Consider the following 20,477-nt stretch of genomic DNA (forward strand, 5'->3'; position numbering starts at 1 on the left):
CCGACAAGATGGATTGAAGAGATCACCAAACCATTGATAAATTATGTCATGAGTTATTGAGCGCATTAATACAGTTTTGAACGCAGCAGAATATAACTTTTCTTTGTAGATAATATCTGCTTCACTGAAATTGATTAATTGTAAATAATGCAATTATATCGAAACTTTTGTTTTTGTATGCATAGCTTAACTTATATAAAACTTAAATATATTAGGGAAAGATAGAAGTTCAAGTATTTTCAAACAAAAATAGAATTTTAATCAACCTAAGAATGGATTAGTTATACTTTCATGTATAAAAAATTTAGTTTTTTGTAACAATTTATTCAATGTATTATGTTAATATTATATATGTCATTATTTTTTATACATAATTCTCTCTCTCTCTCTCTTTCTATCTTTCTCTTTCTCAAAAATAAAATAAGTTTGGTGAGATTTTATTTTCCAATATTCTCTCTCCCTATATTTTTTTTGATGTAATAAAATTAATCTTCTAACAATTCTCTTTGATTAATAAATAAACACATAAACTTTAATTAATAAATATATAAATAAATATATAAATAGAAATCATACTTATACAGTGAGTACAATGATAAGAACATAAACATATATCCTTAACATTAAAATTTAAAGTTGCTAAATCAATTTAAATTCCTGATTTAAATATAAATAATGAAAAAGTTTTTGAATGTATGAATGTGACTATACATTACATATAATATAAAAATGTAAGAGTTATTCTGTTATAATTGTATTGCATAGTGTTATACATATATAATCATTATTTAATAAAATCATTAATTAAAATTATTTAAGTATTATACATATAGATATAAGTATATATTTCCAAATTATGAAATGTCCTCTATATATAAATATAATAAAATTAGTTATCGAAATTATTTAAGGCATCAATATAAGCATATATATATTTCCGAATTATATAATTTCCTCTAAATGTCAAAATGCTCACCATATAAATGCTGTTATACATCTCTCTTGAATTAAGTCAATTCTTAATAATAATAAGTATAGAAAAATGTATTTCTCTTTAAATATATGTAAATTTTAAAAATAATTTGTAAATTTTAACATTAATATTATATTTTAAGGTAATCCTAAAATCGTCCTGTTTTGCCAAACCATCATATTTTTATACACACTTTTCTTTTTATTGGTTGAATAGAATAATAAATTCCTTTCGAATAATAAATGCTTTTAGAATAATAAATATTAAATGTAATATTTAATCGTGGAAAAGCATTTATTATTCTATTCAATTATTCTATTTTTAATTACAATTTTTTTTGTTTTTAACAAAATTAATAGGTCTCCAGTCCCCACTTTGTTTCTAAATGTAATTTAATCGTGGAAAAACATTTATTATTCTATTCAATCAATAAAAAAGAAAAGTGTGCACAAGAATGATTGTTTTATCGGTAAAACAGAACAGGATTTTATAGGATTCTGTTAAGAATGATTATTTCTTGTAAATGTATGTATTACTTGTATAAAGTCAGTCCCCAAGCCTGCTGAGTTTTATTCAATTTCGGAATAGCAACATAATCCACTTTTGGAACGCTTTTTAAAATCTCCCAATTGTTTTCCAAATATATAGTTACATTTCCAGCAACATAAAGTGCGAATTTCAACTGGGATATCAAGTGCGGTCTACACCATATGGCTATTGTCTGCGTTGAATTAAGAACGTGATACACATCGTCGACCTCATCGTTAAACATCAAAATTGCTATGTCGTTTGAGGACATTCGAGGTGTCTCATGGAACAGTGCACGCCTTGTAAAATCATCTACAGGTTCGTATTCTCGTATTGGCATATTCGATAAGACTTTGTAATTTATATGATGTTCTACGGATAAGTTAAAAGTGGCATTTAATTGCGGCTCGTCCCCATTTGGAAATAATAATTTTTGGGCTCTTCTCGGCTGAATCAGTGTTGCGAATATGAACCTATTGCATTTTAACGACATATGTTTTGGATAACGACAATTTTTTAGCAATTGTTGATATAAAAATTTTAAAGATTGTACTAATGTGATTTATAAAAAATGATGTTTAAAGAATAAGTTAGTAATTTTATGATTTTTAATTAACTTAATGTTACATATACATATATTTCTTATCATGTCTTAGATTTAAAGTTTTATTTCGAAAAATATGCGATTAATGCAATTATTTTTTAGTCCAATATATTAATAGATATTATGCAAAGAAGTATAATTATATTCAAATATGGAGAAGTTTTATTGTGTGTATGACATTTTAAATTATAACTTTTGATAATAGAGTGCAAATGCTTTGTAAAATATTTAATTTATACATGCAAATATACATAAAATATAAATATAAAATAGCTTATTATTTTTAATATATCTTTACATTTATTATACTCACGGTTTACGTCCTATTTCGTATCTGCGCCAAGTATCCGTTAAAGCTTTTTTTGAATATTCAAATGATATTACATTTGAAAATTTTACATTTAGAATATATACTCCGCATTCTAACGATAAGCTATTTTCAAGCAATGCTTCTTTGGAATCAAGAACGACAATGTTCTCTTTATACAATCTAAATGAATAACTTGGTGTATAGGTTAATATACGGTTAGCCGACTTTATCAACTTTATTTTCAGTATTATCATATGTCTTAATATATGTAAAATCATATTTTGCATTGGACAATTAATATAAATAGTCGCATTCGACTCGCCACTGTACTCGTAACCAATCATTAGCTTTAACTTCAAGTTATAATGAAACGGTACCAGACAGTTCGACAAATGATGATTAATTGAACTGTGCCACTTAATCTCTGCATTTACATTGGTAGAAAAGGCCATTATTGCCATTACAATAATACATAATAAATTATTCAACAATGACAATTTTAGGAACATCATGTTAGTTTTCGTTCTCAAATATCTGTAAAAAAAAATAGTTGCTTTATTAAAATTAAAGTATAATAAAATAGAAAATAAAGCTGAAAAAGAAAAGTAAATGCAAAGAAAATGCAAAATTATCGACTCCTGTAAAAAAAGGAAGACAAAATATAAAAAAAATATATATATAAAAAATACAGTAAATTAAAAAAGATACACAATCTATTTTAATAATTGATAATTTTTAGGACTGACTTTAGAAATTTGAAAATTGACACAATTTAAATTCTCCCGGTCACTAAATGTAAGATGCAAATAATAATGTGTGTTTCAAGGAAAATTAATTTTTTCTTAAAATTAAGTGATTGTACACAGGACACGAATTTTATTTGATGTGATACTGAATGCTTAAATAATCTCAAGTCTGAGATTCATTTTTAATATTAATTTTTAACATTTTAATCGAAAATCAAATCTAAGATCAGAGAGAATCAGAGATTAACCAATTTTAAATAGCCTAACCTGATTAATTTATGTTCCGTAAATATTATAAAACAGCAATTAGTTATATTAAATAGATTTAATTTAAAAACATAGAGGTATATACAAAATATAATTTATAATGAACTTAATATGATAAATCAAAATAATGAGAGTGTAACAGATAAATGAAATATAATCCCGGTAAAACATTTTTTATGTATATTATAACAATATAAAATTATATAGAGAAATATATAAAATTCTGTATAAACTATGTATAATTATACATATATAATTTTATATATTATTATATAATTATATATAATAAATCATATAAAATTATATATAATTATACATAACTTATACATAACTTATACAGAAATTTATATATTTAAAATTCTATATAATTTTATATTGTTATACATATATAATTATATATAAAGATTTTTTACCTGGATAAACTAATATATAACTTGAAATATCAAATAATGAATAAATTACAATATAAACGGCGAGGAAATGCTACTTGTGACAAAAGTAATAAAAAATAAAATTTTTTTTATTTTTAAAGCAAATAAATTTCAATAATCGGATAGCCTGCATCTCTGTCACTATATACAAAAGCTATACGTAAGTAGACTTACTTAAACGGAGCAATCATAAATATATTTATCACAGAAAAATTCGAAAATTAAAAAGAAAAAAATATATAAATTAGATACATATATACAAAGTATTTATATATATTATTCTAGTTGTTATACTTTCATATGTAAGCTAAATTGGATATACTTCTGTGTCCTCAAATTAAAGAAGCTATAAACAATTTTTATTTTTCACAAGCTTATTTTTCAAAATTATCAAGATTATGTGAATGTTTCTTCTTCTTATATGATTTTAATACAATTTTATATGTATTTCTGTGTCATGTATATTATTGTAAAATATTATATGAAACAAATTTGATTGAGAGATAAACAATGCAAAGCTTTTTTCAAAAATCTAAATTTCAGAAATATATAATATATAGATGAATTTAAGGACAAATATATAAATAAATATATAAATAAATTCCTTCTGATAATTGAGCTTTGGCCGTTGTAGTTTAACTTATGTTTATGTTATTCTTATCAGGTTTATATATAATTTGTAAGTGTATACATTTAAGAAACGAATAACAAAAAAGCATCTGTTGCGAAATAAAAAATTTTAATATATGTATATAAAATTTTAATATTCAATATATGTGTGTGTTTCATGAGCAAATCAACTGCGAAAGAATATGAATATAAAACACAAACAAACTTTTTATAGCTTATTATATACACATTTTTTTCATTATATACACATTAAAAGAAACTGGCATCCATTGTTTATTCTTTCTTTATATTTATTACATATTTAATTTAAAATAACGGAGATATTGACTCTATAGATATTCATTAGGAGGAAAATGTATCAAACAAAGACAATTTGTTTTTAATTTTTAATTTGTTATATGTCGAAATCATCAGAAGATACTGCAATTCATACCTAAATATCTTTATGTTATCTGCAATATGCAAAGAATAAAAAAAACGTAAAATACAAGAGAGAGAGAGAGAGAGTAACGTGTTAATGTTTATAAAAACTGAATTCAATACCTTCTAGAAAATAAGAACGCTGTATTCGCCACGTGTTATCTACATATTTTTATATATGCATATATTTAAAAAGAAATATTATATATAAATGTCTTATATTTGACTTACCTTGTTTGTTGAATTACTTACGAGCTCTTATACTTTAGACGAAAATATATTGCCGATCAATTTTGATCTTACCGTTTCGAGAAACTATCGAAAACTGACACGTTTCAGACATACTAATATATAAAGTAGATAATGTCATGTAAACATTTCCTTAAAGGTATACATAAAAAGTGTGTTATTTGATCGATAGATAATATATATATATATATAAATGTATACCTATATAGTTCAACAGATTCCGAAAAATAGTTTAATTTTTACATTTAACATTATTTTTCTCGAAAAGCATTTAAGAAATCTAATCAGAATATCGTATGTTCTATGTAAGAGAAAAAATATATTTTTTACTTTTCTCTGATTTTATATGAAGAATTATTTTTCCTTGTAACAATTTACTAGATTTTGTATAAAATAAGTTTCACATTTTTTCTATTTTTATTTTCTACTTTATGATACTACGTTTTTTATACTTCTTTATGAATAAATTGCTAAAAATGGAACAAGAAAATTGAATTGTTTATGACATATTCTTTAACAAAAAAATTTAATAAATAGGCATTTTATACTTCAAGCCGTTTTAAATAAACATAATATTTCGAGTTATAACTTTGTCACAAAAATGAAATAGTACCAAAATAAAATAAATATCTTTTAAGGTAAATAAATGTTAAATAAAGAAAATTTATAACAGACGAATATAACAGAAAAATTAGCTAACTTATTCAATAATATTTACTTTATTTAAAAAGATATAAAAAAAACTTTTTAAAAGATATGAAAAAACATACAAAAACATACAGAAACTCATTTTTGATATTAAAATTATTATTACATTAAATTTTACTATTATAATTTCATTATTTTATAAAAAATTAATATTTAATATTAAATTATTAAAAAATTAATATATAATATATAATATTATATAATATTAAAAATACATTAATAATAAAATAACAATTATTATCAATTTATATTAAATTAATATAAAATTAATATAAATTAATATAAAATAATAATGCTAATATTAATATTAATTATTACATTAAATGTATTAATTAACCATTAATAATAGGTCATCAGACAAAAATATTTATATTTATATTTTATATATATACACACATAAAATTTAATATCTGATATTAAATATATCCGCGTTTTAATATTTAATAGATACTTTCATATAAACACAATATACATAATATATATATATATGTATATTATTATATACATAATATTATATATTATTATATATTATTATATACACACAAATATATATATATATATATATATATAATAAATATTACATAAATATAATGAATGTTTATATAAATATTAAAATTAAATATGAGTTAATTTAATGATAATTATTTAAATTTTTCTAAACAATAATTAAAAAGGTTATAAGTAATAGATAATAAATATAATAATTTATAAGTTAATAGATAAATAATAAATATATCAAATATTATTACAAAGTTTTATGGTATATTAACATCTGGTAGTGTTATATTTGGACGTGTTTTAATTGAACGTGATATAGTTGAACGTTTTATAGTAGAATATATTTTCTTACAATTAGTATTATTCGTGGATTCATCGAACAAACTTTGAAGACATTTCAGCTGATTGTTGAGCTCAATTGAACGTGTATTTATCTTGCTTTTAATATTCGAATATGATTTTGTCACTTTATTTTTTGCGAATTTATCTATCTAAAATAAATTAAATTTTTGTTTCTTATTTTTTATCAATCAGTAATTTTGTAATTAATCATAGAAATAAGTAAATACGACAATTTTACACATTAGGATTAGCATAATTATATATCGATGATACATATACATATATGTATAAGACATGTGAGGGAGATAGAAAAAAATATCATACATTTTATACATATAAAATATGTGATACATTTTGATGAAAAATAAATGTCACACAATAAATATAAACTTATCGGAGATTTAGAAAAAAAATTTACCTCGATAAGTTGTTCTTCAGTATACGCATTATTAATAATCACATTTAACGCCACATTCTCACTGACTTCTCTATGAGAACAAAACAATATGTTTTTTTTTTATAATTAACACATACAAAATAAACAATCATCATTATGAACAGTACATTTTTGTAAAAAAGATGTTATTACCTCCTTTTTATATATTCAAACTCCTTTAATAATATTTTAAGCATTGTAATGTTCTTAGCATGTCTCGCAAGAGTAGAAAGAAACATTTTAGCAGTTAAAGCATAAAAATGCTCTCTTGTTTGTAGTACTATTTTTTGTTCATTATCTTTGAACATACGCGGTGCATATATCGGTAAAATAAATTGCAAATAATCAAGGATAATTATTGGCTCTTCAGCGCAACTAAGAAGTTCTAATATTTGATAATCAAAATTTTCTTTGTATACAGTAGATGTGGAAATCCATACATCGCTCCATACACTAGAATTCTGTGTCTTGAAACCATTACAATATGTCCATTTCTGCCAGCCAGGCAGAAGTCTAAACGACAAAAGAGAAAAGAGATGTGTGAGTTTTTGATATATGTATATCTCTATTATCGATATTTCGCATATAGTCTCTTTATTAACAAACATCCCAGAAAAATGTCTATATAAAAATCAAATATAAATATATATAATATTATATATTAAATATGTCTGTCTACTTTTTCTTATATAATAGCAAAATAGTATATATGTAAATAAAATTTAAAGTAACTTAAAAATTGACTATGTATAATAATACATAATTTTATACATAATTATACATGAGCAATCTTTTCTCATTCCTTCAAATTTTATTTTTTCTAAAAAAAGTGCAAAAATTATTCTTCTAATTGTTTTTCAATTAGTTCTTTAATTATTCCTGTATATACAGAATTTTTCCTGCATATACACATACATATATACAATATATATAAAATTATATAAATATATATATACAGGGTGAGTCTTTTTAATCTTAACAGGCAAATATTTCGATGCACGCACGCACACGCACACGCACGCACACACGCGCACACACGCACACACACGCACAAAATGTGCCAAGTCTGACCAACAATCTTTTTTGTAGTGCAACTTTATAGAGTAATGTTAATGGCGATAATTGAACAAAAATGTATGGCTAACATTGATACGTAATAACTTCGCGAAAAAAAATCGTACAAACTTTTTTCTTTTTAATTTGCAAGGAAAAGTTCATGTTTTACGATAATTATAAGATTTGCGAAAAAAATTTATCCCATTTCGCGTGGAGTGAGTCAAAGTACGCAATTTTTTAAGAGACAAAACACTTCTTCCTTTTGACGCAGTAGCCTGCGGGATGAAGGATAAATTAAAAATCTATCAAATGCCTCTCAAAGTATAGACTTTAAGCTTGACAGTAAAAAAAAATTTTTCAAATACGATCAATTTTAGCGGAGTTATGCTTATTTGAAATTATGCAAAATTTTGACTTGAAATACCTATGCGTTAATTTTGTGGACGAGTGTATACATATGGACTTTTTTCTGAATAATATGTCAAAAATATGCGCACAAGATATAAAAAAAATGTTCATGCAAAAATATATAATAATTAAAAGAAAACGTACTTATTTATAGTATGGTTTCTTAGAAACAATTGCAATTGATTATTGGCTTTTTCCATGCACAAGGAATTACCGACAATACATGCCCATTTTGCGAGTTCTTGTTTTAAATATCTATTAAAATCGTGGTTAGATGATATCGTTTGATTGTACATACTCCCTTCTATGTGTTCAAATATGCTTCTTATTTTCACTAATACTTCCTACGATTTAATAAAAAATATATTTTTTTCTATTCAGTCGTTAGATTATTTACAACGGTAAATATAACATGTATGCAAAAAAAATATGTATTCTTATATTTACTAAAGCCATTTTACGATGTGATTAAAATGTGCTCCAAATAGAAACTATAAACTATAACTCTGTTTTTGTAAAATAACGTATAAATTTTTGATATCTATCATAAATCTATCATAAATTTATATTTTATAATGGGAAAAATTTATGTTTATATCTGTTTACATAATTTATTGTATAATTTATCATAAAAAGTTCGGTATAAATGATTCTCATTATCATAAATAAATCTCATAATATTACAATATATGTATATTTGAAATATAATTTGCTTGAATAAAAAAATTATGCTCTAATTAATAGAATGATATTAATATATGCCATAAATATAACAGGATAATGTTTAATGTCTTTGAAATGTAAGATATTAAAAATTAGGTAATTTTGGAATCTAGATTTCTTGTACTTTTAATAAAAAAGAGAATTGAAAAAATTATTTTATAAAAGTTACTCATTATACTGTTTTCCCATTTTTTTTACAGATTTTTAAAATAATAACTTATTATTTATTATAAAATAATTACTCGTAATCGATTTTGAGAAGTGACTTGTTATATTGCATCGTTACAATTTTTGTATTTTTTTAAGTTGATGTTATTAATTAATGTTATTAAAGTTAAGTTTTATATATAAAACACACATAAAATTTTTTAAATACCGTTTTTTTATACGAAAATGTGATAAAAGCAATATTCGATTGATATCGCTATCGATACAAAGTACATATAAATTTTTATAATTTTGAATTTTGATATTTCTTAATTAAAAAAACTCTTTTTTTAAAGAATATTACAAAGAAAGTTTTTGATCATGTGATTAAAAATTCTGTAAGTATATAAAAATAAAAAGTTTTTTTATTTCTTTCTCTTAACAAATTAATAATTTGTGAAAGAATCACTTATTTTTAAACTTATAATTTTATACAAGTTCAAAATTTCGTTCTAACATTCTAAATTATAAGTTAAATTAAGTTATAATAATATAAGATTAGATTTGTTTTTAAGATGTAAAATAAGTTATATAAGAAAAATATTCATTAAAAAAACTGTAAACCTATAAGTAAAACTGTAAAAATGTAAATAAAAATAAAAATAAAAATTATATTACATGATCGGGTTTTAACTAAAAGTCATTAAATTTTATTGCAATTTGTGATTAAAAGATTGTTAAAGAAGATAATTGTTAAAAAGAGAATTATATCCAGATTTTTAGGCGAATTAAATGCTCTTTGTTCACATATTAGAAAATAAGCCGCGTAGATTTGAAAAGTAATGATAAAAATAGTTGTAGAATATCTTTTATTATGCGTTACTGAAAAAAGATGTAAAAATATCACTGATTTTATTACAATCGCCATTATTGTTATCGAACAAAAATAATTATAATAATATACAAAAGAACTAGCATATAATTAAAACTTACTATATAATTATTTTACTATATAAATTAGTTTACTATATAATTAAATTTTTCCTTTAACTGCCTAATATCTTAGTTTCTAAGAAATTATGTTGGAATTATGATATAAAACTGTTTCTTTGTTTGCATTGACTTCTAATATCTAACATAATTTTTATCAAAAAACTTTATAACTTGATAATACCTTGAGTATGTTGGGAAGTTTATCTTCTTCTTTGGAAAATGCAAAGATATTCGATATGTATTCAAATACTTTGATCATAGGATACCATGCTATATAATCTTTCTCTCGCCATAAATAGCTTGTGAGTTCCCAGAATATGGAGATATTAAGTTTTTTCTCTATCACAAAATGGAACGCATCATCGATGATTTGCGCTCGATTGAGAACATGTATTTTTGTATAATCTGTAGAATTCAAGTAACGCGCAATTCCTAACCAATTCTGGGGATCATAGTTCACGCGATAGTATCCTGTTATTTAACAAATAAATTTTATGGATTATTTTATTCAATATATGTCATAAAAATGTTTTAAATTTTATATATATATATATATATATATATAATATAGTAAAAGATATACATTTCTTATCAATATTTTCAATTATAACATTATTTCACGCTGGTAAATCCAATTAAAAAATATGACTCTGAAAAGTTAAGCGGCATACGGAATTGTATAAACTAAAATTGTATTTAGTTTGAAAAATAATATTTATATGCGCGTTTTATCTTAAATTTAACGGTATATAACAGTATATAACGCAATATAGCAGAATACTTCAAGAGAATATTATTGTTTGTAATATGTAAAATATATAATTTTAATTTTTATAAAAAACATAAGAATAAAAATATGTAATAATAAGAATAGATTTTTGTATAAGTAGATAGATTTTTGCATTTTTATATACAGGGTGTCCGGTAATAGTCGCATCAACCGTCGTGTGCAGGTAGAGCTAGTTAAACCGAGTAGAAAAGTCCTCTACCATTTTGCGATATTCTCAATAATAAGAGAGAAATAAATTAAAGAAAATCAGCCAATTCGCGCGATGATAAGCGTGCGGCGAGAAGAGACAGCCCACTCGGGGGTCCAGAGTTAGCGCTACTCGTATGGAGTTACTGTCTTTTGTAAAGCGCTCCTCCCCGCTTCATCGCGCGCTTAGCAACCGTGTAACATTATATTGTTTCTTTTCGCCGCATGCTTAGTAACGACATAAAACTGGGCTGTCTCTTCTCGCCGTCGTCACGCGAATTGGCCGATCTTTATTAATTAATATCTCTCTTATTATTGAGAATATCGCAAAATGGTAGAGGACTTTTCTACTCGGTTTAACTAGCTCTACCTGCACACGACGGTTGATGCGACTATTACCGGACACCCTGTATATAAATAAAAGAGGAGAAGAATATTAATATTATAATTTACCCTTTTGTTGTCTGTTGACAATAATCCATTTATCTTTCTTAGTAAAGGGTACTATCAATTCTGGAGTTGACTCTGTTAAACATGCAAAAGGATATAAGCTAAAATCGGGGTCCACGTCTTTAGTATAGCTAACAAATATAAAATATGGTTTCCCATCAGATTTGATGTTAAACTCTTTCGATATCTTCATGTGACCGCTATGATAATCTAGTGTCACGTTTAGCACAGGACAATTAAGCTTTTGTATATTCCAAATATCCATTATCTTTTTTATGTTTATATTGTAGAGTTCAAAATAATATTCATGAATGGCAGCCTTCATAAAGTTCCATAGATTGTCAGGAGTTTTTGAAATAAAGAAAGTAAATCTGTAAAATTTAACATTGTACATCAATAATTACTATGTATATATATATATGTATACATATACAGGGTGAGGAAAAAGTTACAGAAAAGTGTTTCGGATAAAAGTTGTAGGATTTAAAAAGATCTATTTAAAGATCTTATCATTTTGACCTTGGGTGGCGTTGACAAGGTCAGGACAAGATCATCTTGAATTTTTTAAATGGAACCATTATATTTTTCTTTACATAAAACAATATTCTGCATAAAAAGTTATAAGAGTAGGAAGTGGCCAAAAAGTGAATAGTTTACGAGATATTTTATACTTTAGTTTGACATAATCTTACATAAATTGTGAAATATCTCGTAAAATATTCATTTTGCGATGATCTTATCTCAATAATTTTATGTACAAAACAATGTAAATAAGTACATAAATGTATTTCAAACATATTATATATGATGATTTTCTAGCATCTATAATAATTATTTATTTAAAATGTAAAACAAGAAATTTATTATTGAACAAAAAAGTGTTGTTTTGATATATACTTTTTACTTAAACTTGATTCTCTAAAAAGTTCTTTTACAAAATCAGCTTTATATCATTAAATTGTATAAAATAATGTAAATAAATATTACGCTTACTATAATTTTATTTTTAATTTAATGACTTAATCCTTTTATTATTATGTTTTAGTATTTAATTTATTATACAGGGTGTCCCGGGAGGAAAGGTCACTACTCTAGGAGATGACAGTATCATTACGCCTGAAGTCAGTTGATTGTTGATTGTGATATTGGCTGCGTTGCAAAATTCACTGCCAGTACTAGAAATCTATAGTTCACGTTACGTATACTATAGATTTCCAGTACTGGCAATGAATTTTAGAACACAATTGTCGTAGAAGTGTTTTAAAAATGTTGGCGGTAGAATTTTTGAAAATTTATTATAAACTGTAAAAAATATTATTTTTTTATGTATTAAAAACTTCATTTGTTAAAAGTAGGGTGTCAAGTTCACATAGGTGTAAAAAATGTGTCATTTGAACAATAAATTAGAAACAGTACGTATTAGTATCTCTGTATTTAAGAAACTGTAATATATGATTGTATTGATTATTTGAGTATTTGTATATATACATATTTTTATTATAATTGATCTCTGTTTTTATTAATTTTTTTGTTAACAGTTAACTTTTTAACAGTATATATTAATTTTTTATTTAAAAAATTTTTATTACATTTGTACGCTGGTTTGGATACTCATTGGGATACACTTTCATGTACTTACAATTAACATATGTATATTTTACCTTTGATAAAAAAGTTTTTTTAAGGATAACAATTTTGTTGTTATTATATGTGTGTGTGTGCATTATGGTATATAATAATAGAATAATTAAAATGTGCATATCACTTACTGTGCATTCAAATATGCTTTGATACCCATCCAAAATCCATGTTCGGGAATCAGACTTCCTAACATACGCCATACAATGGCTCCTATATAATAAAAAGATAATCAAAATATAAAGTATGTGTAATTGTATATAATTTAAATAAATTTAACTTACGCTGTTCATAAAATTGTTAACATAATTAATATAGTAAAGAAAAACTAATTTTGAATTTAAAAAATGCAATTTATAAAGTATTGTTTAATTATATTAGAAAATTTATATATATATTATACATATATGTATATTTTAAATATAACGTAACGATCCGTATTACGATTTTTGAAACGTTTTCGATAGATTAAAAAAAAAGTTTATATAGTGAAAATTAATCTGTTTTACGCAAGCTTTACATGCAAAAAAATTTTTAAAAGGCATCAATTTTTGATAACAAAAGTTTTTAAATTTTTTATTGCAATAATAGCTTGCGTAAAAAAATTAATTTTTTTATATAAACTTTTTCTCTATAATTTTATCAGTAACGTCTCAAAAATCAAATCGTTACGCCGAACATCGTGATATATATATACAATACATACCTATAATAGGAGAAAAAGGAGAAAGTGACTTAATTTCAGTATCGCTTGCATATTCCGCAAAATAATTATCAAAATGCGTATTTAATTGACGAGATTCATGTTGAATCTGAACTATGAACAAGTCCATCATTCGGGTATCTGGAAAGATCTACAGACAGAGATTGATGCAATCAAATAAATATATAAATATAAATATATAATCGAATAAATATATAGAATAAATATATAATCGAACAAATATATAAATAAAAATATATAATCGAAAAATAAAGATCTTAAATTAACAATATGCACTAATATAGATAATTATTTGCTATTTTCAAAATATAATTTTATAATATTATAATATTTTAAGATTATAAAATTATAGAATTATAATATTTTTAAATTGACAAATAATGCGTAACTATTTAACATAGAAAATTTTGTTAAATTATATCAAAAAATATACTTGCAAGATAGGTTTTTCTTTCTTAATTATAATGACATAATTTAAAATGAACTTGCTATCTGTTATATAATGTTTTTTTCTAAATAGTTAAGACATTGTAAAAAATTGAGAAAAAAGAATAATATTTCTTCGCATTCTTTCTATTTTTAACGAATAAGAAGACAATTTCAGAATTTTTTTATGTCGTCATAGAACTAATAATAATTTTTTAATTATTAACATTAAAAATATGAAGCAACCTTATTGATGAAATATGCTTCGAAGTACATAATGAAGCCTTCGTTTAACCACCAGTTAGATCGACAAGACGGATTAAAGAGATTACCAAACCATTGATATGTTATCTCGTGAGTTATTGAGCGCATTATTTCACTTTTAAACGCAACAGAATGTAATTCTTCATTGTAGATGATATCTGCTTCACTGCAAATTATTTATTTGAAATTATGTCGAAATTTTTGTTTTTATAAACTTGCATAATTTAATTATATAAAAATTAAATATGTTATACATATATTACATTAGAGAAAATATTTTTAAACAAAAATAGAATTTTAGCATAAGATTGGAATAATAAACTTTCATAAACAAAAAAAAAAGAAAATTAGTTTTTTGTAACTTTTGTAAATTTATTCAATGTGCTAAGTTAATTATTGATTTGTAATTATTTCTTGTGTATAACTTTATATGTCGCATCTTTTCTTTCTCTCTCCTCTCTCTCTCTCTCTCTTTCTTAAAGATAAAATAAGATTGATGATTTTATTTTTCAATATTTTCGCTCTTTTTATTTCTTTATATCTTTTTCGATGTGATAAATAAATCTAGCATTTCTTTGATTAATACTTACAAAAATATAGAAATCATCCTCATGCAATAAGTTCAATATGATAAGGACGTATACATTTGTCCTTAACATTAAAATTTAAAGTTGTAAAATCAATGATGCATAATTTAAATTTTTGATTTGATATAATAACGAAAAAGTTTTTGAGTGTGTGAGTGTGACTATATATATGATACATATTACATGTGACATAAAAATGTAAGAGTATTTCTGTTATAATTCTAATTTCTGTTATAATTCTATATAGTATGTGTTATTGTCATTTATTAAAATCATTTATTGAAATTACTTAAGCATTAATATGAACATATATTTCCGAATTACAAAATTTCCTCTAACAAGTAACACTACCTAAGTGTCACTCGCCGATTTTTTTGAAATTTTGCACACATGTAGTACTTCGAAAAACATTTGACTCGTGTATTTTTATTTTGGCCCATAAAGTGTTTTAAGGATAAAAATTACCCTCGGGATATCTCTCGGATTATCGAGCTATATTATAATATTGTTTAGGGAAGTGGTTATTTTAGAATAAAAAAATATCTATTTTATAAATCGGATACGCTCTATCGAATTGTGATATTTTCAACTTCCGGTTCCAACCGGAAATGAGTGATTAAGACCGAAAGTGACTTTTTAAAAATGGAACCTGGTATTTTTTATTACAGATATAAAAAAAATGAAACTTTTGTACCAAACTTTTTTTCGAAAAATGGCATCTATGACTTTCAAATGACCTTTAAAATGAGTTTTGGTGAAAAAAAGTTCTTACACTATACCTATGTAAACTTGGCACAAGAAAATTTTTTAAGTACGCATTTGATAACGCTTCGTTTGTATCCATTTGTATCTTTGATTTTCTTTGTATCCCAAAGGGCAAAACATGCCAAAACTCATTTTAAAGATCATTTGAAAGTCATAGATGACATTTTTCTAAAAAAATATTTGGTACAAAAGTTTCATGTTTTTTCGCATAGAATCTATAAAAAATACCATTTCAACCTACGGTTCCGGCCGGAAATGAGTAATTAAGACCGGAAGTAACTTTTTTATTTTAAAAAAAAGTTACTTCCGGCCGGAACCGTAGGTTGAAAATATCACGATTCGATAGAGCATATCCGATTTATAAAATGGATATTTTTTTATTTCAAAATAACCACTTCCCTAAACAATATTGTAATATAGCTCGATAATCCGATATCCCGAGGGTGATTTTTATCCTTCAAACATTTTATGAGCCAAAATGAAAAACACGGGTCAAATGTTTTTCGAAGTACTACATGTGTGCAAAGTTTCAAAAAGATCGGCGAGTGGCACTTGAGTAATGTTACTTGTAAGTGTCAAAATTATTATTAATGCTATTATATAACTCTTTAATTGAGCCAATTCTTACAGTAAGCGTAGAAAAAATGTATACCTTTGAATATTTGTAAGTTTTAAAAGCTAACAATAATATTATATTTTAACGAGTTTATAATTATGATTATTCTATAAATGTATCTTATAGAATGTATGTTCAATTATATAATGTACAATTATAGAATGTATATATTACTTGTAAAGAACTAGTCCCCAAGCCTGCCAAATTTTGCGTTCCAAATTAGGAATAGCAATATAATCCACTTTTGGAACGCTTTTCAAAATCTTCCAATTGTGTTCCAAATACATAGTTACATTTCCAGCGACATAATGAGCCAATTTCATGTGGGATATCAAGTGCGACCTGCACCATGTGTTGACCATAATCTCCGTCGAATTAAGAGCCACATACAGATCACCAACATTGTCATACATCACAATTGCTACGTCGTTTGTGGACATTGGAGGTGTCTTGTGGAACAGTGTACGTTTCGTAAAATTATCTACACTTTCGTATTCTCGTATCGGCATATTCGATAAAATTTTGTAATTCTTATGATGCTCTACGGAAATGTTAAAAGTGGCACTTAATTGTGGCTCGTCCCAACACGGAAATAACATTCGGGCTCTTCTTGGTTGGAGTAGTGTTGCGAATATGAACCTATTGTATTTTAACGACATGCTTTAAATATTATATATAACAACAAAATTTTAAACAATTGTTGATATAGAAATTTTAAAGATTGTATGTGATTTATAAATAATGTTTGAAAACTATAATATTGTAAATATATTTTTATTTTATTTTATTTTTTATTTTATCATTTTTACTTAACGTAATGTTACATATATTTCTTATCATGTCTTTTAGATTTAAAGTTTATTTTAAAAAATGTGCGATTATTCCAATTATTCTTTTTAGCCCGATATATCAATAGAATGTTATGCAAAGAAATATAATTATATTAAAATATGAAGTTTTATTGTGTGCGTGCGTGCGCGCGCGCGTGTGTGTGTGTGTAAAAGCAAAAGTATAATTTAGATATATTATAACTTTTAATAATAAATGTAAACGCTTTGTAAAATATAATAATAAATAATGTTGACAACATTCTCAATATATGTATAAATATGTATAAATATGTATATGGTATTTCAGGAGGAATGATCAATATTCTAAGACATGATTACACACACATTATTTTAAACAAAATAGTTTATATAAACATATGTCTTATTATGCGAACGGTTATAAAAATCTAAGGTGTTCACTTTAAGAACAAATACATTTATTAATTACGTTAAATTTTCGTCGTTTCCTGTTACCATATATAAACGTTACAAATGTAAACATTAGATATAACTTTTGGTTTCTGATGTAATTAAAATGCCTCAGCATCATTCACTCATGCCAAAATTATTATTAATTAATTTAATTATTATTTATTAATTATTATTAATTATTCAAATTTATTGTAAGCTTAAAATTTTATGTAATTGTTTCATAGAATTCGGTCCTATTAATAAATTAATAAATGTATTTGTTTTTAAGATTGAACGCACTGTATCTTCATAATCGTCCAGGACACACATATGTTTATATGAACTTTTTTGTTTAAAATAATGTGTACAATTATGCCTTAGAATACTGTGTGTGTGTGTGTGTGATTATTCCTCCTAAAATACCCTGTATAATGCTTATATACAGGGTGTCCGGTAATAGTCGCATCAACCGTCGTGTGCAGGTAGAGCTAGTTAAACCGAGTAGAAAAGTCCTCTACCATTTTGCGATATTCTCAATAATAAGAGAGAAATAAATTAAAGAAAATCAGCCAATTCGCGCGATGATAAGCGTGCGGCGAGAAGAGACAGCCCACTCGGGGGTCCAGAGTTAGCGCTACTCGTATGGAGTTACTGTCTTTTGTAAAGCGCTCCTCCCCGCTTCATCGCGCGCTTAGCAACCGTGTAACATTATATTGTTTCTTTTCGCCGCATGCTTAGTAACGACATAAAACTGGGCTGTCTCTTCTCGCCGTCGTCACGCGAATTGGCCGATCTTTATTAATTAATATCTCTCTTATTATTGAGAATATCGCAAAATGGTAGAGGACTTTTCTACTCGGTTTAACTAGCTCTACCTGCACACGACGGTTGATGCGACTATTACCGGACACCCTGTATATATATAATAGTTAATTTTTAATATATCTTTATAATTACGTTTCATGTCCTTTATCGTTTATGTACCAAGTTTGAAAAAGTTCTCTAGGATGTTCCTTTATTGAGTTTGAAAATTTCATATATAGAGTATAAGCTCCATATTCTAATTGTTCGCTGATATTAAGAGCGATAACATTTTTATTATAATTAAAAAAATAATGTTTGTATTGAATTAGTTCATGGTTCGCCGATTTTAATTGTATATCCATTATTTTCATATATTTTGATGTATGTATATTTATATTTTGTGTTGGACAATGAATATAAAAAGTGGCATTAGACTCGCCATCGTACTCGTCAACTGGCATCAGATTTAGCTTCAAATTATAATGAAACGGTATCAGACAATTCGAATAATAATTAATCGCACTATGCCACTCAATCTTTGCATTTATATCGGTAGAAAGGGCTATTGCCATTACAACGATATATAATAAATCATTTAATGATAATTTTCGGAACATCATGTCAGTATTCGTTCTCAAATATCTGCAAAAATGTTGCTATGTAAAGTATAATAAAATAGAAAACAACTAAATGCAAAGAAAATGCAAAATTGTCCTCTAAGAAAAGGAAAATATAATACATATAAAAAATACAGTAAAAAAAGATACACAATTTAGTTAAATAATTGATAATTTTTAAGATTAATTTTGAGAATTTTTTTATATACATTGTATTTTATATACTTTTATTATACAATATATATATGTTAATATTAATTCGTTAAAATTGTGTTCTCTATTAATTCAATTATTTTACTAGACGAAGAAAATTGATACGACTCTCATGTAAAAAACATAATTTAAATTCTCTCGGTCATTAAATGTCAGATACAAATGATAATGCGTAAGTTTCAAGGAAAATTAACTTTTTTTTTAATTAAATGGTTGTGCACAGAGCACGAATTTTACTTGATGTGATACTGAATGTTTAAATAATCTCAAGTTTGAGATTCATTTTTAATATTAATTTTTAACGTTTTAATCGAGAACCAAATCTAAGAGATTAACCAATTTTAAATAGCCTAATCGCCTAACCTGATTAATTTATATTCCGTATTGTAAAACAACAATCAGTTATATTAAATAGATTTAATTTAAGAACATAAAGGTATACAAAATAAAAAGATATATAAAGATATACAAAATATAAATATTAATCACATCTTAAGATCCTATTTAATAAGACAGTCTTAAATATAAGAACCGACTATGAATACCGGCCAATAAATGTAACTGATAAATGAAATATAATAAACTAATATAACTTGAAATGTCGAATATTAAATAAATTATAAACGGCGAGAAAAACTTGTGACAAATATAATAAAAAATAAAATTGTTTTTATTTTCAAGGCAAAT

The 20,477-nt window shown here is 24.5% G+C and overlaps 1 protein-coding gene across 1 annotated transcript; it reads right to left on the reverse strand.

Annotated features, from left to right (window-relative positions):
- Nucleotides 1–1,505: 1,505 nt before the first annotated feature.
- On the reverse strand, nucleotides 1,506–19,297 carry LOC145935225 (aminopeptidase Q-like). Its single transcript, XM_083036373.1, has 8 exons — nucleotides 19,114–19,297; nucleotides 17,090–17,554; nucleotides 14,930–15,113; nucleotides 14,240–14,387; nucleotides 13,665–13,746; nucleotides 11,899–12,266; nucleotides 10,651–10,940; nucleotides 1,506–1,949 (listed from the first exon to the last, which is right to left on the reverse strand). The coding sequence occupies exons 1-8, from the start codon at nucleotides 19,191–19,193 to the stop codon at nucleotides 1,506–1,508; spliced, it is 2,061 nt and encodes a 686-aa protein (XP_082892499.1). The 5' UTR covers nucleotides 19,194–19,297.
- Between the last annotated feature and the right edge of the window lie 1,180 nt (nucleotides 19,298–20,477).

The sequence above is a fragment of the Prenolepis imparis genome, unplaced genomic scaffold, assembly GCF_030444845.1.
Source record: "Prenolepis imparis isolate NDT839.2.m4 unplaced genomic scaffold, iyPreImpa1.0 SCAF_4, whole genome shotgun sequence".
NCBI classification, from domain to species: Eukaryota; Metazoa; Arthropoda; class Insecta; order Hymenoptera; family Formicidae; genus Prenolepis; species Prenolepis imparis.